General features: G+C 33.8%; 2 protein-coding genes across 2 annotated transcripts in view; one reads left to right on the top strand and one right to left on the bottom strand.

The window, feature by feature from the left end:
- Positions 1-14,676, top strand: part of LOC145940172 (uncharacterized) — a 40,028-nt gene extending 25,352 nt beyond the window's left edge. The window contains exons 4-7 of the mRNA XM_083045091.1: positions 7,651-7,887; positions 8,556-9,439; positions 10,210-10,492; positions 10,805-14,676. Of these exons, the coding sequence (XP_082901217.1) occupies positions 7,651-7,887; positions 8,556-9,439; positions 10,210-10,492; positions 10,805-10,998 (1,598 nt within the window). The 3' untranslated portion in view covers positions 10,999-14,676. The remainder of the gene's footprint in view (positions 1-7,650; positions 7,888-8,555; positions 9,440-10,209; positions 10,493-10,804) is intronic.
- A 1,229-nt stretch (positions 14,677-15,905) lies between these two features.
- LOC145940850 (uncharacterized) lies at positions 15,906-20,532 on the bottom strand. Its single transcript, XM_083046469.1, has 4 exons — positions 20,205-20,532; positions 19,021-19,248; positions 17,625-17,832; positions 15,906-17,515 (listed from the first exon to the last, which is right to left on the bottom strand). The coding sequence occupies exons 1-4, from the start codon at positions 20,272-20,274 to the stop codon at positions 16,984-16,986; spliced, it is 1,038 nt and encodes a 345-aa protein (XP_082902595.1). The 5' UTR covers positions 20,275-20,532; the 3' UTR covers positions 15,906-16,983.
- Between the last annotated feature and the right edge of the window lie 3,558 nt (positions 20,533-24,090).

Raw genomic sequence — 24,090 nt, 5'->3', positions numbered from 1 at the left:
TCTGCTCGATCTTTAATTGCGCGACGGCCTTTAATCGATACGATAATTTAATTACCGTGTTGTATAAAAAAAATATATTTTTGTTGTCATGTAATTTTCGGAGGTATAAGATTCGCGTAAATTATAATGTTAAGTGGAGGGCATGTGTGAACATAAGTGACATGTGGCCTCGTGTGGAAGTCGCGGACTGATAGGCGAAAGGTCCCAGGTTCGAACCTGGTTTGATCCTAAACATCCCATATGCATCTTAAGAGGTTTTGGAAAAGAATTGTGAAAGAAGGCAGTTAAGGAGAGGAAAGGAGGATAAGAAGAGAGAAGGGAAGATAGGAGAGAAGAAGGAAAGAATATAAATGTAAAATCGCTTATGGCCAGGTTAAAAGGAATTAAAGAGATATTATAAAAAGTTCTTTGGGTATGAAAGCTCCTTGCAAAAAAAAAAGCGCCTTATAACTCGAAGGGGAAAATATAAACGTTATATATATTATAATGTTAAGCGTTATATTTCCGGGATAAGTAAAGTAAGAAAATCAGAAATAAAGGAAAATAGCGCTCATAAATGTGCAAGTTGTTATATGATACACAAATACAGCATTGTTCCAACATTTTGATTTGTGAAATATGTTTATTATTATATAAAAAAAAAAAACAAGTTCAATATTATTTTTTACACAGTTTAATTTTTGTCCTTTAAAAATCTTGAAAAGTAATGTAAATATCTATACTCCGTTACAAAGTATTTCTAAAGTGTCTATATTTAAAAATTATTATTCTGCCATTTCAATAATGAAATCAATTTGAAGCCATTTAAACTCTTTCTTTTCAAGTTATATATATACATATATACACACATAATTAAATACTATTTACAAAATATACATGTATATATATTATTAAATATTATTTACAAAATAAATAATAATTTGATAATAAGAATAAACATGAATGCGCTTCTCTTTTATTATACATACAAGAACCTTACTATGTAACTATAAAAAAGTTTTATGTCAAAATTAAAAAAAAAGAAAAATTATTCTCTAAAACTGGTCTCACACAGAAAACTGATCGCACAGAATAAATCGGAATAAATCTAATAAGTGATTTTTTTTGACGTTCTCGATGGCGACGCAAATTCTTGTCGAGAGCGGCCACTTCGAATGCACCATAGGGGCCAGCCCCGTCCCGTCAGGGCCCTTCGAGACACACAATGAGCAATAGAAGAAACATTCTCCGGGCTTGACCTCACGCACGGCGAGTCACTTAAGTCCCGCATACGTACATACATACATCCGCGCACGTGCTGCTGCGTATGCGTGCGTGCGTACTTGCATGTCTCTTTAAAGCGTGTTTATCATCGTTCGCGCCGACAGTCTTCGTCACTTTCGCGGCCGTCTTTGCTTATTTATGTACGAGAGCTTCGTATATATAAGACGATATAAAATGAAGCGTTATTCGCATATGATAGTCTTCTTCTACGCGATTGATTATGTCGGTGAATGATCTTCTGATGAAAGGGATGATAGCAAAAGGAGCTTTCTGTGTGAGTGTGTCTGTGTGAGCTACTTTGATCCGAGAGAGACGGTTTTAAAAAAATGGCTTGTGTGTATATGTATATATATATATATATATATATATATATATATATTGAAGTTTTGCATAAATATTTATTTAAAAAAAATAGAAACTCTTTCTAAATAAAATCTCATTTATAATTTATTTAAAATTAACTTATTAATAGTATATTATAGCATTTATTAAAATATTTTATAATATTAATTTACTACAACTTATACTTACTAAATTAAATTTCTTATTATAATATTTAGATTTTTTGTTAATATATGCAAATTAAATGAGAATTATATATATACAGATTTTAAAATAATTTTTTATATTCTATACTCTTATTTTATATTTTCCGTTAGCTATTTTTTATTTGTAATATTTCAAATCTTACTTATATTTAGAGGATAGAAAGAAAGATAATGATGACAATGAAGAAGAAGATTGTCTGTAAAGTACATTTAATTATTTTTGACTAGTTAGCTTTTGTTACGGGTGATTATTGCTATTCGAAAGTAATTTCACTCTTTTTTACGAAAGCGCGCGTGTCTACTTTCATGTGTATTTGTGCACAAAGGACATGCTTACATTATCGTGGAGAATAATAAGTCCTGCCTGAACATGAGGTACACGAATGCAACTGTACATAGGGTGTGCACGCAGCCGTGATGTACATTGATAGACGTGCGCGCGTGTGTGCGTGCACAGATGCACGAAACACACGTATACGTGAGTGAAAGAGACCGCTTTAACACACAGTTCTCACAATCAGTACACAATCTGTCTGCAATCGTGTACACGGTGACCCATTAAAAAAAGCCGTCATTTCTTTCTTCCTTTCGAATATTCAATCAAATTTCTCGAAATTTATAATTGCACTATATTAATGCACAACTTCTGTTTTTTCGCGATTTTTTTATATTTAAATTTTAGATCAAAATTTTGGGCTGAATTAAAAAAAAAAGAAGAAAAAAAATATTTTATTTATTTAAAATTCTAAACATTATTCTTACAAGACATTTTAAAAATACTCAATTACTTATAATTACAATACTATTCGTATTCATTTATTTATATTTAAAAATAATCATTTTCAACGTGTTTTTCTTTCGATGGTTAATATTGAAGTATCTCTCAATACAGGGTGATTTATTTTAATCTTAACAAACAAAAATATTTGCAAAACAGTATTTAGAAAAAATGTATCAGTTAAAAGTTGTAAAGGATTTGGAAGAGGACATAATATCGTGTCCTAAAATTGTCCTTTGTAACATTTTTCAAGGTTATTTAAAAGTCAATGTAGTTTCCTTAAATGAACTCATCCTAATTTTTTCATATAAGTTAGTTTCTTGCAGTATTCAGCATAAAAGGTTATAAGGGTAGGATAAAAAAATAAAAGTTCATGAAATATTTTATACTTTAATGCCACATTATTTTACATAAACTGATATATATATATATATATATATATATATATATATACCTATATATATCTCGTAAAATATTCATTTTTCGATGATCTTACCTTAACATTAAGAATTTAAAGGCTCCTCTATATTAAATATAAATTCAGAATTAAATAGGCTATAGGAGCCGTACGCGGGTTTCGGTGCGTTGATTCCAACGAAATTTAATTTTTCGCTGGAATTAAATACTTGTGCACGGGGTACGAATTTTTGCTTGGTACGTTGCCAAGACTTTTTTCGGAATAATCTCGATTCGAGATTTTTAATTCCGATTATCCCCTCTGATCTCCCTAAAGAAATCTTACCTTAATATTTCTTATATCTAAAATAATGAAAGGAATCAATTGATTCCAACTGGAATCAGCTGAAATCGAATAATGAAAGGAAATAACACATAGTTGTTTTTAAGAAAAAAATATGTAACTGCTAGTTGCACAAATTATATACCACAACACAATATATTAATTTTTCTTATTAAAAAGAAACATTCATGTTCAATTTTAAAACTTTCATAGTATTATTTGATAAAAAATCGTCTTTAATCGGTCAAACGCAAGCATTTTTTTCCGGTGTCACTGTGTATGCACAGGTACTGAGTGTTGCGTGCAGGTGTGGCACGCACACGTGTGTGACGCCTTATACATGGCAACGTGAAGTTGCCCGAGAGTGGTGGCCTTCCAGTCTGTGCCGAGACCGCGCACGGTGTAGATATATCCTGCGATTTTCGAAACACGAACTTCGTTCGTTGCGGAATCATCGTATGCGGATCATCGCGAGGAGATATTCGTCTCCGTGGTGATCGAGGAGACGATCGTGGGACAATTGACGATCGTGACTGGCAACAGCACGACTGGTGATTTTCCCGCAATTTCCGGGGAACGAAAATGTTGGCTTACATCGTCGGCTTTTTCTACATCTTCGCCGAATTGCTACGCCTGGAGCTGCAGATGATGATACACCCGGACGAGTACAAGCTTTCCAAGTTCCTAGTGTGAGAAATTATTATTGCTTGCCGAGTTGTCTCTTTGTGTTAGAAATGGCATCGAGGAAGGAGAAATTATTCTTTTCCGAAGAAGAATTGCATCGAGAAGTTAATGGGAAAATAATTCTACATCCATGAGGATACGCAAACTTTTCTAGTTTATATCGTGAAAAGGGAAATCATCCGCGAGGGAAATTATATAAAGAGGAAAGAGATGATTCAATAAAGAATCGCATAAACGAGAAGAAGATGAAGTTGTCTGCAGATATACAAAGCTTTTTAAATTTATGTTGAAATAAGAAAATTATGTATAAATATATGACTGTGCTTCTGTGACAAATAATCTTTGGAAAGAAAGAATGAATTTATAAAAAAATGGCGGGGGAGATGATCATTTGTATTTGGAAAAATACATGTTCAACACCCCTCTTCACCGAGGAAAAATCATCCGGATATGAATTCGTGAAGAGTATTCACTTGGACTCAAATTAGAGTCAACCGTTTAATTTCAAAGATGTGATATTAAGCGAAAAATATATAAATGATAATACACCCACACACAGTCGAAAATGTTGAATTTTATTTTGGGAGAAAATTATTTTTAAACTAATCTCAATTCTACGGAAATCTGCAGTCTCTTTGACTCATGTGTAAAGGATGTTGTCGAGACAGGAGAGATTGAAATTTCCGATGATAATATCTGCGACAAAGCTTTTTCCGCACTCTGTACAATCGATACTAATTTGCATGGAACATACCGTGATGCCGGCAAATGTTAATGCAACACTCCCCCTAAGCCTCTATTAATGGTGTGCCGACTTGTTCCGGGATTAAACCATCTTATCGAGATCTCGGATTAAGCTATCTTGGAAACAAAAGCGTATATAATGTGGTGACATAATGTGAATTAAATAAATAATGTTGAAGAGAAGAGTACTTCTAATCGTGTTTAATTTATTTACCTTCTTTCAAGGGATTGATGAACTGTAAAAATTTAAAATATTTAATATATAATTAAAAAAAAATTAATTCTATATATGTATAAGACATTACACACAATCTCATGTATCAGATACACTTGGAGCGATGAGATTTCCGATATCGGAAAACAATTTTATGAATACACAACTTTACTTCCAATTGTGTTTATTGCGCCGCTTTTTGAGATACGATTGGAACATTTCAGAATTGAAAGGGAGAGATTCTACGAATTCTGCCTTATTCCAACCTATATATGTCCATTCTGTAAAGTATTCCAGTAATTTGCTGAGATATATGCATACAAATTCCATGTATGATACTTCATTCCTCAGAAACATATCCGCTATTTCGTAGAAATTTCTGATTCAGATTCCTTCAATCGATCCTTAATATCGATCGTTGTGGTAAAAAATTTTGAACGTAATTTAGAAATCACATCGAAAAATATCGACGTCATGATTTCACACATATGTTCGAACTGATGTTTACAAACGTCAAAGATGATTAAGCACCTGGACATGTGCACATCATCTTACGTTTATATACAAGGTGATCGAAAAAGAGTGCAACGTCCGGTTGGCGCCTCGTAAAATCAGACGCTTCCGGAGAGAGATACGAGAGAAGTGAAAGTGCGTTTTACACAGGATGATGGTAACCCCGTCGTCAGAATAAGCGCAGCCGACGGCGTCAGTATATAGTGCGTCATTCGGTATCATCGGTATCACATCGAATTTATCGTGGATTTAATAGTCACATATTATAATTCTTTCGTGAACTCGACCTGAACCTGTAAAGGTTCGTCTTCGATAATTCATGACACCGCGTGTGACGGACACGTGATGCGAGATGCGTTATGCTCCGGCTTTCCTCAAGGTTAGGTTACCGTTCAAGGTGCGCCGTGGCGAAAAAAGGGGAGAGAGGTCGACCCTGCGAAATTGACGTCACTTATTCAAGGCTGGTTCCATTGTCTTCCGGCCACGTGAATGTTACGGGGAGGCTATGGAGACTATATTGAATTGTAATTAAGGATTCGATAGTATGTTGTAATTGTGAGAGCATAATTGAGTCGATAGAATTAGGAAATGTATGATGAAATGAGAAGTTTTCTTGTAATTTACCTGATAAGATAAAGTATAGATTATATTCATTTACACTCAATTGAGTGTATTCACGTGATGATAGGCTATTTTTCAGTTTTATATTTATAAATATAAAAATAAAAAATAGTTTTAAAAAATTTTGTTTGATAAATAAGAGATAATCGAAGATCTCATTTATCTTTGATAAGGCAAGACATCTTTTTTCTCTCTTTTATTTTTATATTTTATTTTCATTTGATAGAAAATTATGTGATACAATTCTAATGGATAAATTTAGTTAGTATTTACAGTTCTGTAGATTTATTGATTTGGCTTTCTAGAGTGTGATTAATTGCACTATTGTACTCCCTTAAATGTAACATAATTTATTTAGTACAGAGTAAATCACTATAAATATATTATACCATATTTTTAACCAATCTTAAAATACTAATTTTACAAAAAAAAAAAAAAAAAAAATATTAATTGATATAGAAAAATGTACATAATTGCATTTCAAAAAAGATAGGCCATTACACCCTGCAATTTGGCATTTGTATAGAGTCATTAATCGATTCTACTCATTATTCGGTGACAATTTTAGAGATAAAGATTCTACTGGAAACGTTTATATTTTTATTACAAATATATGCTTTATTTTATGTTAAAATAAATTATAAAATATTTTAAACATCGATTTTTTAACGATTATATCTTGGTGCTCTTTTATGTAGAATAATAAAGAGAATCGATTTATATATAAAAAAACATGATTCTATTTAAAAAAAATCTTGGATGTGATCTTGAAATCTCGCAAGCGCTTGGAACAAAATCGTGCTGTCACAGAATGTCTCTTAAAATTACAATAGTAATTTTAGTTAAAAGTAATCTTATCTTTAAAACATTTGTTTTAAAATATATATTTTAGAATTTATGAAAGATAATAATTTTCAGTAACTCATTCTGTATCCTTTATTTTTATTTTATTTATATTTATTATTTATTGCTTTTATTTTGTGAGATACGTGTCTTTTCAGGCGATTATAGAAAAATGTGTTATTATTTATATAAATATTATAAATTATAATTAATATTATAATATATTTATATTAAAAATTATTTATATAATTATATATACATATAATTAAAAATTATTTACACACATATATCTATATACATTAAAATAAAATAACATATTATCATTCTCTGAGAATTCTTTTGCAACAATAATATATTTGAGCAAGAGTGGCGACTAGTAAACTTCATATCCATGCACGAGTCACCGCTCGTTTTGTTTTACTTTCGATAGTGTGTCCTATCGTTACCGTTACATTCATCCAAGCCGCGTGACGCGTCTTTTCATCCAACTCGTTATCTGCGCTTAAATAGAAAGATGTCGTGCCACCTCGTGTAGGGAAGAGATAAGTGTTTCCGGTCGTTAAAGCCTGACGACCGGGAAGCGGAACAGTTCTTTTTTAGTTTTTTTTCTTAAAACTCTAGTGCATTTTCGAGTGAGAGAATTAATGATCCTATAATCCTCTTGAGTGATATATCCTGAGGAACTTTATTTTTTTCTTTTCAGACTTGAACCTGTGGAACAAGAGCATCAGTCAGCGCTGGCGGAAGCTGCGACGAAGATGCTCCGTCCAGGAGTCATCGGAACCGCAAGAGGCGCTGATACAGAGTGGCGCGAATCACGCGGTTGTACACGCGGTAAGGTCGACACCGGCTAGCAGAGAGGCCTCGCCGGCCGCGAAGAGTCTTCAGGATGGGAGTTCGTCGAAGAAACTGTTACAGACCAGCTCCTTAAGGCTGCCAGGTTTGTAAACCGAAACTTAAAAGGCTAGGATTAGGTTAAGCTAGGTTAATATCTTCATTGAATATACAATGTATATCTTCAATGAATCTATTTGACAATATATTTTTACTGAAAGTAATTATTTATATCTAAAATACAGAAGTTAAAATATATTTAAATTAAAACTTGTGTCATAAGCACTGTAAAGGGACAAATTTTTTATATTATTTTGCTTTGATATGAAATCTATATCTTATACTCTGCGTGTATATATTGGATTTGTTTTTTATTGCTGCACTGATGAATTAGTGCACACTGGTACAGTAAGTTAGAGTGAAACAAAGAGTTTGTTCTTTAATGCTGCACTGATGAACTAGTGCAGTAAGTTAGAGTGAAACAAAATATATTTGTCTCATTAGTTCATCAGTGCAGCGATAAAGAACAAACCCAAAATATACTTGTCTCACTTTAACTTATTGCACCAGTGTGCACTAGTTCACCAGTGCAGCAAAAACGAACAAACCACTTATCTTACTTTAATTTATTGCACTAGTGTGCACTAGTTCACCAGTACAGTAATAGAGAACGAATCCAAAATATACTTATCTCACTTTAACTTATTGCACCAGTGTGCACTAGTTTACCAATGCAGCAATAGAGAACAAACCCATGATAACGGATACTTGCAGGCACGACGAAGGGAATTGCCGATATCCAGCATGTGCTCCGCAGCAAGTTCAGCAAGATAAACGCCGGCATCAGGAAGCGGAAGGCTCTCAGCGTGACGGAAGTGTTTCCCCCGCAAAAGGACAACGCTTCCAACTTTTACGTGCCAAGTCCACTTACCTCGTCGTCTTCCAGTCAAACTTTTGAGGAGAATCGTTACGATTCGAGCGAGCCCACGTCTCTACCGCCCTATCCCTTTCACGACAATCTGGAGACCCTGGCGGAGAGCAGCGTTCCGAACTCACCTCATTGTTCCGGTTCTCTTACCGGCAACGGCGACGCTTTCACTTATTCCCAGGACAGCTACGAGCAGAAGGACCTCTACGAGAATGTAGTGTATTCGAGATCCTCGCCGCCATCCTGCTGTTCGAAGATTCGTCCCGTTCTTCAACGGAGCAACTCGGAAAACCGCGATGCCAGCGTACACGATCATTCTTATGAAAATGTACGTTTTCAGCGTCAAAGCGGCAACGATCTGATTTCGAGTAGTCCTTATGCAGGAAGACATCTGGCCAGAAGTAATTCTGAGACCAGAGAGCACTCGTACGAGAACGTGCACTTCCAGAAGAGTGCTAAGACCAGGAATCAGTCGGAGCCGTCGTTCGAGGAAATACATATACCTAGAGTGACGCCGCGGAAGAGATCCACCGACTTCAAGGTCGGTGGACAGGTGAACAATTATACGGGCGAGGCTACATTGAGCGTCGGCAGTAATAACAAAGAAGACGCACCGTGTAGTCTAGGCTGTGCTGACAGGAGTCCTGGTAAGAGGAACCCGAGAAGACATAACAGCAGAAGTGTCGCAAATATTCCAACCTCTTCGGGCGCGAATTTGAAAACTTGGCAAGTAAGTAGATCTTAATAACTTTTTTGAAAAAAAATTTAATTTAGTGAACAGAAATGTGAACATTTTAAAAATAGCAAACACTGAAAAAATTGTATTCTTATTTTAACAATTTCCTATTTAAACGCTGATTTAAAATAGGCGCCTTTAAAAAAGGATTCTCTTATCTTAAGAGAAAAATACTCTAAAAATAGTATATAGATCGAGAGTGAGGCATGAAACCTAGATCATGAACGATTAAATTTAAAATTCTGTTATACATTAGGTTATTCGTGAACACTTCTCTTAAATGGGTGGCATTCAATTAGATACATTGTTTATTGGTCAATTGAACATAGGATTCTCTGATCGTGTTAATTACCTTAAGCACCGGTTAATATGAGTGATTCATATGTCCAATCGCACTGTGTCTAAATGAATCTCTCGCCTCTTAATCGTTCAAGTTTTTTTTTTCGAGTCACTTATACTTTATCCATTCTTCTAATAAACTAAAACTATTTAGTGATAAAACTGGTGCATTGTAAATTGCAACCTTATACATTGTTGTAATAATATGATAATATATAATAACATGAACGGTTCGTATAAAAAAAAAAAAAATACGACAGTTTGTTATTAACAAAGAATTAGGATTTATAGAATATGTTCTAGAAAGAAAATTCACTTAAGAATATTTGTTAAGAGGGATTTTATAGTATTGTTTTCTTACTTTTGAGAATACAATTTTTTCCAGAATTTTTACTACAATTAAAACGACATGCGACTTTTTTTAGGGTACTCAAGATGCGGACGAAGGCTTGAATACGGACTCGGAACTCGAAGACATCGACGAGGCCGCCGAGGGCGAGGAGTCGCGTTTCTGTACCTTGCCGAGACCCGGTAAGGGCGGCGCGTCCTTCACGATATTGACTGCTAAATTTCTCAAAGGTCCCGGACACAAGGGACTCGGCTTCAGTATCGTCGGCGGTATCGATAGTCCTCGCGGAAATATGGGAATCTACGTGAAAACCGTTTTTCCTAACGGCCAAGCCGCCGATTTAGGCACTGTCAAGGAAGGTAAAAACTCATATTTAATAAGTTAACTTTATTTTGGATCTCTCTTAGTTTCCATAAACCAAAACGAGAACATTTTTATAGATAAATTTTTTTTTTTTTTTTTTTTTTTACAATAAAGAAATATTTTTATCTTTTTTCTTCAATTATATTTGAAATTTAATTTATATATTTGAAATATTTTTTTTTATCCGAATTGGTTTTTAGTTTTTAGCAAAGTGCTATAAAACTCTATTTTTGATTGTTTGATATATGTATAATCGTGTATTCAAATACGAGACAGATAATATTTCGCGAAATTTATTACGTTTGCAGGGGACGAAATTTTATCGATAAATTCGAAACCTCTTCATGGTATGACCCACGTCGAGGCTATCGCTGAATTCAAGTCTGTGAAGGCTGGTGACGTTGTCCTGCAGGTAGGACGTCGCGTGAATAAGAAGAATAAGAGAGAATCCTTGACTCTGGCTCCGGTTAGTCCTCCTGCTCTGAGACAACCCGTCAAGTGAATTATGATGACGAGTTGCGATGACGAATGATCTTCTTATCTACCAAACGTTTTTCTAAAACCTTTTCCAACACTATTTATAATATAGCAATATCGATAATTATTGCTAGCAATAATACGCGATAAATCGAGATAGACTGTTTATGAATCACTTTCACTTTCTCAGCTCTCTGTTTTGTGAGACAAATTTATGATTCAAATTTTCACATCTTAGATTATAATTTTATTTCTAATTTTTTTTCAATTAAGGCTCCTGAACTCTCGCCGGCCATGTTGGAATTGTGACGTCAGAGGCGAGAAAGCACACGCTGAAAATTCTTGCGTATTATTTTTAGATATTTTAATGAAACACAACTTCAGATGGCTTTAGCACACTTTTAAAATAGTTCGAAAACTATTTTTTCCTCTTGACAGTCAATCAACAGCTGTAAAATGACTGTAATATGAGACCCAGTCCGTCTGGTCTTTGCACATGCGCAGTCATTCCGCATGACAAAGTCTGATATTATACGATTATTTTACGATTGTTGATTGTCAAAGGGAAAGAATAGTTTTCGGACTATTTTAAAAGTGTGCTAAAGCCATCTGAAGTTGTTTCATCAAAATATCTTTTTATCTAAAAATGGCACGCTAGAATTTTCAGCGTGTATTTTCTCGCCTCTGACGTCACAATCCAACATGGCCGCGGTGAGTATCCAGGATCCTTAAAGTTTTCGTACTGAAGAAGATTGTAAAATTTGACGCATTGAGAAGAAATGAACACAAGATCGGAAAAAGCAGAGACTATGTAAGCGAGCAGAGAGAATACGGTGGGATATAGGATGACTTAAAGGCAGGAGTGCTTGCCTACAGAGAGGGGTCTTATAGGATCGAATCACGCTAGGGTCCGGATGTTTTTTCTCTGCTCGGGAAAGACTTGCACTATATTTGTCTCACATTTTTGGGATTGAGATTTTAAAGGTGGAAGGATAAAATTATCTGCTCATATATTTGTGTCCGCGGTAAGTTTCAACGAACTTATCAAGAGATTCGCTGTATATATTTAAGACGAGGAGTCTGCCGGGACAACAAGTAGCGCTTTCATGATCAAGGCATTATCAAGAGATTTCCGCTTTATTTCATCGATATAGGAATGATCAAACTGATGAAGGCTTATACAAAGAGCGATTGTCGGTAATAAAAGCAATGTGTCTGATCTGACATAATCAAATAGGTGGATGCTGTCGAATCAAAACGCATTTTATCGTGTACAACGGCCGATATCTATTCGGCTTACCTTACATATATATCAAATATTAATATTTAACTCGTAATCATCGTCTAATGTCGTTTAAAATTACTTAGAGATATTTTGATGTAACAAAAAATTAAGCTTTCGACTTTTCTCACGTTTTTTCATACAAATATACATACGAATAGAAAATAGATGAATCGAACGAATAAAATTTTACGAATATTATATATCTATCGAATATACTATGCAACGAAGTCCTCCAATTAGTGTGATTGATAGACGATTTATTTTTGTAAAGTGAAAAAAATAATCTGCGATTTTTATATAATTATTAATGACGAGCGAAACGAGACATTTATTATTGACATGTGTGCAAAAATCAACGAAGTGAACGGAATTGATCGAGATATCAGTTTTACGACCAGGATTATCTCTAATGGCCTGACCTGACTGATGTTAAAAAAATGACGAAAAGGGGCAGTCGAATCTTTTATCAAATTCTTTATTAAATTTCTTATCGAATAATTCAAAATAATAATAATGAATTGATTTTTTCTTATTTAATCGTAATATATCATTTTTAACTATTATTACACAAATACAAATATTTGAAAAATTTGTCATTTTTTTATATTATTATTGCATCTATACATTTTCTTTATGAATTCTTTATGAATACTTTTGCAATTAGGCATACGATTCTCAGGATACCCAAAGTCCGAATGTTATCGCAGAGTTAAGGAACAGAATTAATTTCTAACCGCGTAGATTAATGAAGATCGCCCAAAGATGAAGCCCAAAAAATATTTTTATTACGAAGACGAAAAACACATATATAGAGAAAAGCGCATATCTTTATATTATATATACATATATATATATATTATACATATACGTATATATATTTTCATCGAAACACACGCGTTTACTTTAAATAGAAGCAACATTATTATTAGCATCTAGTCGACTAGTAATATTTTTTTAAAGTTTTTTTTATAATCGCGACGACGAAGAAAAACGCAAAAAAGTAATTATATATATTATATACATACGGTGATATACAGATATATTTCTTATATCGATTTTTCAAGCTGTAACGAATTGTATAATTAATTAATAATAACGATTAGTATTTAGGATTGCCGTTAATCCAAACGATGCTACATTGAATATAATGTATGATCTGCAAAATAAATGAAAACAATTAATTCCGGAAATATTTTCCATTTATTAATATGTGTAAGAATTTTAATGAGTAAATACTTAATATAGAAAAAAACAAATAAAAATTTCGAAAATTAAATTTTCTGAAATATAATTAACGTTTGTCAGAAATTCGACATTCCGCTTAAAATAGTTTGTATACTTGTTTTATTTTAAGGACGACACACGATAATATTCTACTTTTCGACATCAATCAAATAAAATTTTTTCGAGATATTTATAAGAATGTATGATCTAAAAAGGTAATTTAATCAAAAATTTTAGCTACATCTAATGAAAAAATAATTTTATTATCTCAATTTATTTTCTTGTTATACTTGATAATTATTTTGAAAGTTACACTTTTTATGAATAATTTAGCCCTAACCTGATTTAATCTATTCATTCTGTACTTTTTAGTATGTTTAATAATATTAAAAATTTATAAAAATTAACAAAAATTAAATAGAATAAAGTTTTAAAAATTATATAATTTTTAAAAATATCTTTTTCATTAAAAGAGCGATCAAGCTGGGTTGAGTTAAATTAAGATAATATATACATAATCCAGTTTAACTCGTTGGATTTTGTTTTGCACAGAAAACGAGTTTTGTAAAAATTATTAATTAAAATAAATTTTAAAAAAATTATTTTTTATATTATTATATTTTATATTATGTATTATTTTTTATTACATGTGAGTGAGATGCTTAATTATTATCAAATTCATTGTTTTAGAAAACATGTTTTTTTCTTATAAATATCCTAAAAAAAAATTTATTTGATTGACATATTGTAAACTAGGATTATATACGACAGTATAATATATTATACACAAAATATCACTATGTTATTGTATTGTGCTCCTTTGTGAACAGGCTCAAGTAATCCAGGATTAAAGTATATGATCCTGCAAAACATAGGAGGGTGATTCAAATATAAACAAAATTTGGTAAAAATCTTTATACGAAAAATCTCCTTTTAATTATATTATTAGATATAAGAGACGTATAACTCGCGCATGTGTATATAATACCGACTAAGACAACACAACGCAGCTATTCTTCGTCTTCCAACTTCTTACATTTAATGTCGTCCTTTGTAATTGACCCTTTTCAGATTGTACGATCGTCATCGTACTAAATTTAAGTCATATGTAAATTTTACAAAATTGTATAATTTGAATATTATTTACAGAAATTTTGAAAAATGATGTAGAATAAATTTATTTTTTACAATTTAGCTTTTTTTTGATTGTATGAATATTTAGAAAAATAAATTTTAATAATTAATATATTAACTCTCTCTAATAAAATTACTTTTTAAAAAATGAATTCTTGGAAGAATATTTTCTTTATGAAAGATAACTCCTGATTTATGTATTTTATAGTAAGTGTAATAAATAACAAGAGACCAATTGCTCATGTAATTGAGAGCAAAAAACCTTTCCTTATTCCTTAATAAACAATTATAATAAATGTAGGAATTATAAATTTAAATATTAAATGACATAATATTAAATTTATTGAAGAAAAGAATATAAATAAAATTATTAACTTAACACTATAAACATTATTATTACATTTTTCTTCTCTATACTCTCTATTCAATTGAATAACTATAAATGTTAAACTTCAAATTCGTAATCTTAAAATTAACAAATAATATAAATAAAAATTATGTAGCCACAAACATCATTATTCTAATTCTTACCCATAATATATCTCTAACATAATATACCCCTAACAACATAAATTGAAATAAAAAAATTAATCTTAAAAAATAATAAATAAAAAGAATATATAATTGTTTATTACAAATTAATGTAAAATATATAAATATAATTATTATTATAAATTTTATAATTAATAATTTTATAATTTTAAAATGTATTATTTTAAAATTTTCTCACACACTAAAGAAATAATATAATTTATTTCTATAAAATCAAACAATTAAAACTAATAATGTTAATCCTAATAATTTTTCACAAACTTTAAAAATTAAATGATAAAAACTTCTAAGTTAACTATAAAAAACTATTAATAATTAAAAATATTAACAAATCTACTGAATTGAAATTTGGAATCATGTATTGTAAACTTAATTATATCATATTTATAATATTATATTTATAATATCACTTACCATTTTATCACTTACAATATTATCTACAAATTCGCATTGTTAAAATAACTTGAACTATTGGTCTAGACTTTCTCGTTGATAGCGTTGAAAAAGTTGAATTGCGCAAAAAAAGGATTTAAATAAAGAAAGAAATCCCTCGTCAAACAATTTTATTCAACTTTCAAGCTACATAAATAATGTGCAAAATATACAATTTTACTCTAGCATCGCGTTGAAAAAAAATGCGCGCAGAAAATTACATGCGATTTTGTAGCAAGTAGAGGAATTATTAGCTTTTTTTGTGTATTTTCTCGTTCTGTATATTTTAATTTTGTATAATATTTAAATTTGTAGTATTAATTAGAAGAAATTAGTAGCAATTTTGCCGCGCGCGAAATAACAGAAGATTAAGATTATATGATGATGCAATCGATTGCGTTGGCACGCGCATGTAAAATTAATTTTTCTTTTTCAATGAAATCTCTGTATCTCATTTCTCTTAATATAAATGACGTGTACGATTTGCAGCAAATGCAACTCATATTTTTGCATATATATGTACGTATACAGAGGCGGCGTCATTGCACTTTTAATATTTAGTACGCGCGTAAAAAAAAGTGAAATAAATAATACACGCATAATTAAAAACGCTCCTTGCTTATGTTTATAGGACGACGTTTCTATTTATCGAAATTCCATGTGTGTCGTCGTGCGTAATTTTCATTCCTCTTTCCTATTTTGAAGATAAACGAATCGCGAGTTAGCGCAGTTCTGATCAGCTGTTTTTTTCACTAAAACCATATAGCGGATCGAACGTACGTGTAATCAAGATTTATCAGCAATTATCGCGAGAAGATTAGTATCGTTCCGAGAACGGCAACGATTTTCAAGTGAAATCGGGAGCAAACATGTGATCACAAACACGAGAGATCATACTAACGGGGCTGGGCAAGTAAACACGGCTTTCGCGATATCAAAATCCACCTTATATACATAAATAGCTGGAAATAATCAAGAATTAATTAATAATTGACATCTTATCTACGTATAGTCTGATAAAAAGAAGAGAATTTTATTTCTTTACTTTTATCGATCAAGTAACGATATTAGTCGCTCTACTTTCAAGATATTTATATTTATGTTGTATCAGTTCAATTATTTCGCAGATTCACAATTCTGTCTATCTTTGCGCAGGTTGACAATTCATTGCCATTCTATTAGAGTCACAAAATATTATCACGATTGTGCAATCGTGAAGATTGGAATTACCGGTAGCTAATTGTAGACCCTTTGATCAGCAACAGCCCAACGAATCGATCTTCTTCTCTCCAGCAGCCCAGCTCCGCGTGCTTACGTACAAGTATAGTCTACGTGCGGCATCCTAAAGCTCTAAAGAATGTGTCGAGTTCTCAGCAGATCACGTCAAATCTCATTGACGTGTTGATGAATATTGTACGCCCTTCCACCCCTCCTCGACTCCTTGGGTACCACGACCCGATGCTGCGGCGCGGCGACTTCCGCTTCGAGTTTCCTCTTGGTTTCCTCGGTCGCGTTTCTCTCGATCATCAAATCGGTCGGCTTGGAGTAAACGAAGGTGGTCTCCATGTCGTTGGACTGTCCGATGGTCGCCGAGCCCTTTAGAACGTTGTCTTGAGCGCTCAGCAGCTGCTTGAACTGCTCGTCGCTCTTCTCGCTAATATGGTCGTCTGCCATATTACGGGCCGATCTCGAGGAATCGGCTCGCTGTTGATGATCCGGATGTTGATGTTGCGGTGGTCCAGTCTCTTTGCCCGTCAAATTCAGCTTTGGATTGAGATTGAGACCCAGCCATTGAGTGAACATCGCGATACCCTGTTCGGCGCTGGCGGACACCGCGGCGATCAGCTCGTCGGTGTTCAAGCTGTCGTCTTCATCATCTGTGGTGTCGGTGACGGGTTCCGTCGTCTCCGTAATGCTGTGTAAGATTTGAAAAAAAAGAAGAAATTTTGCTGAGATTAATTGTACGTTTTATGACAGTATGAGCTTCTTCCGGACGGGAAATATCGTAGAGATATATTACTTACGCGGGTATTTCCACCTGCCGGACACCTTGATGGAAGTTGAAGCATCCCATGTGGTATGTGGCTAGTGCTCTATCCAATAAAACTGGCTCGATTGCTACACAACCATCGTAGCCACCGATTTCGGCTTGCTTCACTGACGTGAATCTCGCGCAGATTTGCGCCACATCTAACAAGAGGTTCATGCACGTCGGTTTATTGGCCGCATTCGCTGCAAAAGTGCGGACATTGAAGGTTGCAAACTTAATTTTATCGGTAGATGTGTGAAAGTGTCAAATATAAAGATTGCATGGGGAGAAGATTACGTATGAATACGTATTTGTGTGATTTTCGATTTTCAATTTTATTTCAATTTAACTCTCTGTTGTAACGCTATGTAACTTTGAATTCATCACTTATATATCTATATTTTTTAAGTCTTATTTCTTGTTTTTTCGCCATAAGATGCATCTTATTGTTATCACTTTTTCATATTCAAGGAATTGTGTTTTGTTTATAGCGATTTGCGGTTCTTGTTTTCATATACCAGAGTGCGTATTGTTCATTTTGAAATCATGTAACGATTATTTTGTGCGAATATTTATCGTTCCTTTTTTTTCCATTATTTCAATATATAAATAAGAAAAGGATTATATAATAGTTTTAAAGGTTTGTACAACAATTACCCCTTTTTTAATTTTTTATGTAATAATTTTGTTGCTATTTTTACATAATATATAACTTTGTGACTTTCATGTCACGTCAAACTATAATGACATGTCGAATATTTTTGATAATATTTACGTTTTGCTTCTTTATATGTTCTATAATATTATAGACCTGAAATTTAAGCGTTGCAAAACTTAAGCAAACAAAAAATATGGAGCTAAAAAAATCAGTGGTTATAAATCAGATGATTTTTTGTCAAACTCGGATGAAGAACAACCAATATTATTTGCTGGATAAATATTATTGATAGTAATATTGAATTTATTAATGAATCAGAGGAAGAAAACTTTACATTAAAACCCTAGGAAAAAATCCTGTTCCATAAAAAGATATTCTTTTTCAAGATGCCAGAGTGTAAAAGCGTTTTTAAAGTAAAATGTTCCAAATGCAATGTCCAAATGCAATCTCTGTTTAATTCCAAACGTAGACTATATTTTACTTCCATATATAAAATTATATTACATATAAATATTGTGATTTTAAAGTTATAAATCGTTTTTTATAATAAAATATTTACAAATTGTAAATTAATTGTTAGTATCCGAAAGTTATAGAGGGTCAACAAGTCTAATTTATGTTAATAAAGTTGCATTTGAATAAAGTTTGATTTATTTGGACATTTAATGCAAATGAAAGACTTCATTATTATAATTGTTATAATTATTATTATAATATTTTTGTGACTACTTGCCGATCCTTATCGTCGCATTGTGAATGGGATTATCGCGATAAGACAGATTCAGGGACACATTCTGCTCCTTCTGCCTGAGATTGATGCAAACCGGGCCACCTATATCGATCGCGGCTGTCAGATTCAGGTCGACGCAGCAGAGACAACCGGAAGTCTGACACAGGCATTTGGACTGAGACGTGGTCGATCTCGCCTCGACCTCCGGCAGATCCCACGAGAGCAGGGTCTCTGCGGGCAGAAGACAGAAGACACACGTGGTGATGTATGTTGTGCTAGAGATAAGAAACTCTCGCGCGAACAGAGAAACTCGGTGCAGAGAAATCGGAACAAAACGAAAGTCGCCGTCGATCGAAAGTCAAATGGAAGCCGAATTTCTACGCACGTTTCACTACGTCGTAAAAGTTTGCTTTGGAATCTCTCTCTTTCTTTTTCTCGGCGGTCGGAAATGACGAATCAGGCTGCGACATTTAAAACATTTATAGCCCACAATAGATATTACTGTTAGGAACTATATGCTGGGTTTTAAATGTGTTAATGTATGAATTTCCATTGGCAGACTTTCTCGCCGGACCGAGATACTGAATGACGGTTTTAAGAACAGTTGTTATTTTAAAGATAAGGTAATATAAAGACAAGGGAAGAAAAGCTTAAAGTTGATCATATCAGGTGAAAATAAAAATTAAAGGATCTTATCCTTTAATTTAAATCTTTTATTCAAATGGATTTATATGAGAGACAATTTTCATGTTTATTTAAAGCTGAATATGTATATTAATTTGAAATTGCATAATATATATTTTAAACATTTTTTATGTAATCTCACAAATAAACGATCAATATATCTAAGATTATCTAAGTTATTAGAGATTGTAAATATTGAGTGAAAAGTAGATTTCTTTATAAAACTATGTCAACGAGCTTATTCTCTGACAAAAATCTGTACGATATTTTGTTTCCCACACAAATAAAAAGTAATAGTAATAGATTTTTGTGCTTATCAGATGATTGATTCCAAAAATGAATCCTTGATGAGAAACAAAGCAAACATGCCGTGCACCCATCCTCCAGGCGTTGAAATCTCCGACGCGTGTTTATCGATTGTCATCTGTTTCCGCGCGAGTTTGAATTTTCGCACCAGCATATATTCAATCAAATTTCATTCACAGCGCGTCCCAACAGCTCACCGAGCAATCCGGCGGACGCGACGACCACCAGTGTGAACATCAGCACCAAGATCGTAGCTCTCACAGCCATGACACGTTCTCCAAAATTACGTTTGTTCCGATCAAAACGGGGCGTTCGGCGATGAACGATCCCAGCAGATCTCGGATGATCTCAGGATCAGGTCGCGCGGCCGGACGAATTCACTGACGCGCGCAACTGCGGATGAGAAGAATCTTCGGAGATCCTGCCCGGCAAAGAAGAAGCTTAAATCTGGACTCACGGCACCGGTACCGCGGGTGTCGGATCGCCGACAGGTTCGGCGGTCGGCATGAAAACAGAGGACAGGATTGGTCGGGTACGTCGAGACAGTGGGGCACCCTGGGACTGGGCATCGTCGACGCGACGCGACGCGACGAAGGAGCAAGGAACCTCATCTGGGTGACCGGGTGACCTCCTTCCTCTCTCGTCAGCTTGGTATCAGCACGATGGGGACTCGACCAATGGCGCCGCGCTCTTAGGGCTACAAATGAGGGGACGAAAGAGACACCTGGCCACTCTTTGAGTTGATTACATTATCCCTAGTTCCTTTTTGAAGGAAGGTAATCTTGATGATCTCTTATAAGATTGCCGGAAAGCTTTGATGATTTTAAATAGATCTATAATTTTTTGTCGAAAGCGGAGAGAAGTAGAAATGTAGAGCTTCTACTCTTCAAGGATTGTCATCATTGGGGCATCTTTACGCTCTCGCGCGTAATTCTTCACCGTGGAGAAGGCGTACGTTCATTAAAATGTCGTTGTCACAAATTTTCCTATCCGCGACAGGATCTCGGAACAAGATTGGGAAAAAATATTTTCAGTTCCTGTGAATAACCGTGTCAAGTTCGGCGAGGAACTTTTGTAAGATTGTTAAATGTTCTACTTTCGAGTTTAATTATCGACATTACCGGCTTCTTGCTGCTCTCTAATGTTTCTATACGCGTTACTGCGCAAAATTTCCGTGCAAAATGCAAGGGAGTACTTTCCAACACGCTCAAAAAAGCTCCTCGCGAACGTTTTCTAATTTAATAACACGCCGCCGGAGGATTTTTCTTTTTTCTTTCCTGCACGAGTACCGTCTCTCCTCTCTCGGCTTTCACCGTTTCAAAAAGAATCGCGATTGGCCGTCTATTGATTTGCTGTAAAATCACTTAAGATTACGGCCCATTGATTACACTTACGCCTTCTTTCTTTCTCTGACGAATGTGTGGGCGTGACTCCAAGATGGAAAACGGAGCAAAGTGTGTGCTGATTATCAAAATGGGCCGAGTAAAAAGATTCCTTGAAAGAAAAGATATCCCTAATAAATTTGTTATAATAGCATAAAAGTACACCTTTTCCAATTACTTATGCGGGGGCATTTTTGTATCAAAGACATGTTGAACACCGAAACAATTGTATTCTCGAAATAAGAGGATAGTATACTATAAAATTTCTCTTAACAGATATTCTTAAGTGTTTCTAGAATATCTTTAAAACTAAGATTATATTTATTGTGTTAATGACAAACGGTCGTATGCTGTTTTATTTGGCGTTGTATAGTCATATATTGTTGCAGTAATGTATATGGTAGTATATAGTGTTGCAATTTATAGTACAGTGCAGTGTTTATCAATGAATGGTTTTAGTTCATTAGAATATAATAGAGGACGAAGTTATTAAGTGTCTCCAAAAAGAAGGCGAGCGACTTAAGAAAAGTGTTAACGAGTAAGTAATGTATAACATAACCTAATTTAATCGTTCAAAACCCAGGTCTCGTGCCTCATGCTCGATCTGTATCTATGCTTTCTTTTTATAGTTTTCCTTTGTCTGTGTGTTATAAAATAAATCCTATTTCGTCTACATTTTTCTAAATTAGGAATATCTCTGATACTAATCTTTAGAGCAGAGTTTCCCAAACTTTTTTGGTTCACCGCCCCTTTTTCAAACATAATTTTTTTCAGCGCCCCCCTCGGGAAATTTCTATCTCTTATCTCTATCTTAACTAATAATAAAATTGTAAGCGTAGTTAAAATAAAACAATTTGGAACTGAAATTTTAAACCTTACATTATACAACACTGTTGTTGTCAACATATATTAACGATTGATACATATGATTCTTGTGATGATGCATAATTGTATATCTATATAATAAAGTGGATAAGAGTTTGCTTAAAAGAATATTTCAACGCCCCCGTACTGCCCCTAAAGCGAGCAAAGCCCCCTCAGATCCCTCCAGCGCCCACAGGAGCGGTAGCGTCCACTTTGGGAAATTTTGCTTTAGAGGATTCCTCTCTTAAAATAAGGGAATCCTTTAGGCGTCCATTTTAGAATAGGTATTCTAAAAAAATGAGAATACAATTTTTCAGTGAAGAGATAAATAAGAGACGTGTACTGTCTATGTTTGATAAAATCAGGGGACGAAATTGAAGATTGAGATTTCTTTTGCAACTTAAAAAAATACAGTGAAGAAAAAGATCGCGATTTCTCCTAAGCGATTAATCCTTATATAATTATATATCCAAGGAAGCGATCTTCTTCCGAAATAATCGGGTATTTACTGTGTCGTCAATCATCGCATCAGGAAACGATCATTATGGTTAGATTATAATTGCACAAATTGGTCTCTTCGCATCACGAGAGACGTCAATGTCACGAACACGCGATTACTCCGCCTTAATCGCCACGTAAATCTAATCGCGCTGACAAGCGCGACTGCACGTCGGAACTTTGTTCGATTCTTTCTTCTTTTTTTTTCTTCATCATCGATGCAACCGCGGACGCGGAAATTGGAGGTGCGCAGCATCCGATCGATGATGATTATTCCATGAGGTATTACGTAAAAACTCGTTTGTCTTCCACATGCGATCGGGATGACCTACATATTTGTGGGTCGTTTACGTCATTCGTCGACACTTTAGGAAACTCTGCGAAGATCGAATCATCATTCAAAATAGTAATGGGATTTATTCTGTCGAAGAAAACTATAATACATTTAAAACGTCACACAAGTGAACCAAGCAATTTTGAGTCTGTATTTATTATAAACAATTATTTTTGAAATTGTACATCAAAATTTGACTTGATGTCTGAAATGTTTAAAAATTAGAGACAATTTCTTCAAAACAAAGATTTGATTTTTATCACGAGAAACGCTATTATTTTTAAAGAAGTCAATTATTATAGACATCCACTTAAGAGTTCTAATACGCCATCGCTATCGATGTGACCTGGCCTGGCGTCAAATGAACAAATATTAACCAAGGTGAACCACCACATTCTGGCCACTACTTTCTTCGACCCACTAACCGGAGAAAGGCCCCTCCTTAACCGCCGAAACACGATTCACGTGGATCGCTTTGAGAATTCCACGAGGAGCAAACGAACGAACAAGAGCCAGCATTAATTTGGCGCTGCACTCGTGTCGTTCGTTCTGGATATTTTTCCTCTTTCTTCTCCCAGACGAGACAAAACTCCCGCGGAGAGGACTGAACGTGCACGAAAGTGGGTCTTCGGTTAGAATTTGTGTCGCGAACTCGTCGCGTCTCGCATGAGTTTATGGTTGCGTCGCCAATTGATTGTATCTTGGATAAAAATTGAAAAATACTTTGGAGAATTGAGCTTATAATTTGATTGACGATCCATAATATATTTATTTTCAAATATATTTATTTCCAATAATATATTTATTTTCTTTTTATGATCAGATTATGTGTTGTCTGTAATTTTTTATATTCTATTATTTTATTATATTATTTTATATTCTATTTTATTTTACTAGACAACACAAGCGCGTGCTGCGCGCACGCGTCATTGTCTGATTTCATTTCATGATTTTATTTAATTTTATTTAATTTTATTTTAAACAACTGTCAAACTGTTAACCCTC

Source organism: Prenolepis imparis, unplaced genomic scaffold (genome assembly GCF_030444845.1).
Source record: "Prenolepis imparis isolate NDT839.2.m4 unplaced genomic scaffold, iyPreImpa1.0 SCAF_9, whole genome shotgun sequence".
NCBI lineage: Eukaryota > Metazoa > Arthropoda > Insecta > Hymenoptera > Formicidae > Prenolepis > Prenolepis imparis.
This window is presented reverse-complemented; position numbering and strand designations above follow the sequence as displayed.

What these genes read in the sequence shown, in the direction of transcription:
- LOC145940850 (XM_083046469.1), bottom strand. Translation starts at nt 20,274, where the DNA reads ATGGCTGTGAGAGCTACGATCTTGGTGCTGATGTTCACACTGGTGGTC. An exon ending in CGCGTCCGCCGGATTGCTCG is followed by an intron (nt 19,249 to 20,204) that starts GTGAGCTGTTGG and finishes TTCTGCCCGCAG; the next exon opens with AGACCCTGCTCTCGTGGGAT. An exon ending in CAATGCGACGATAAGGATCG is followed by an intron (nt 17,833 to 19,020) that starts GCAAGTAGTCAC and finishes GCACTTTTGCAG; the next exon opens with CGAATGCGGCCAATAAACCG.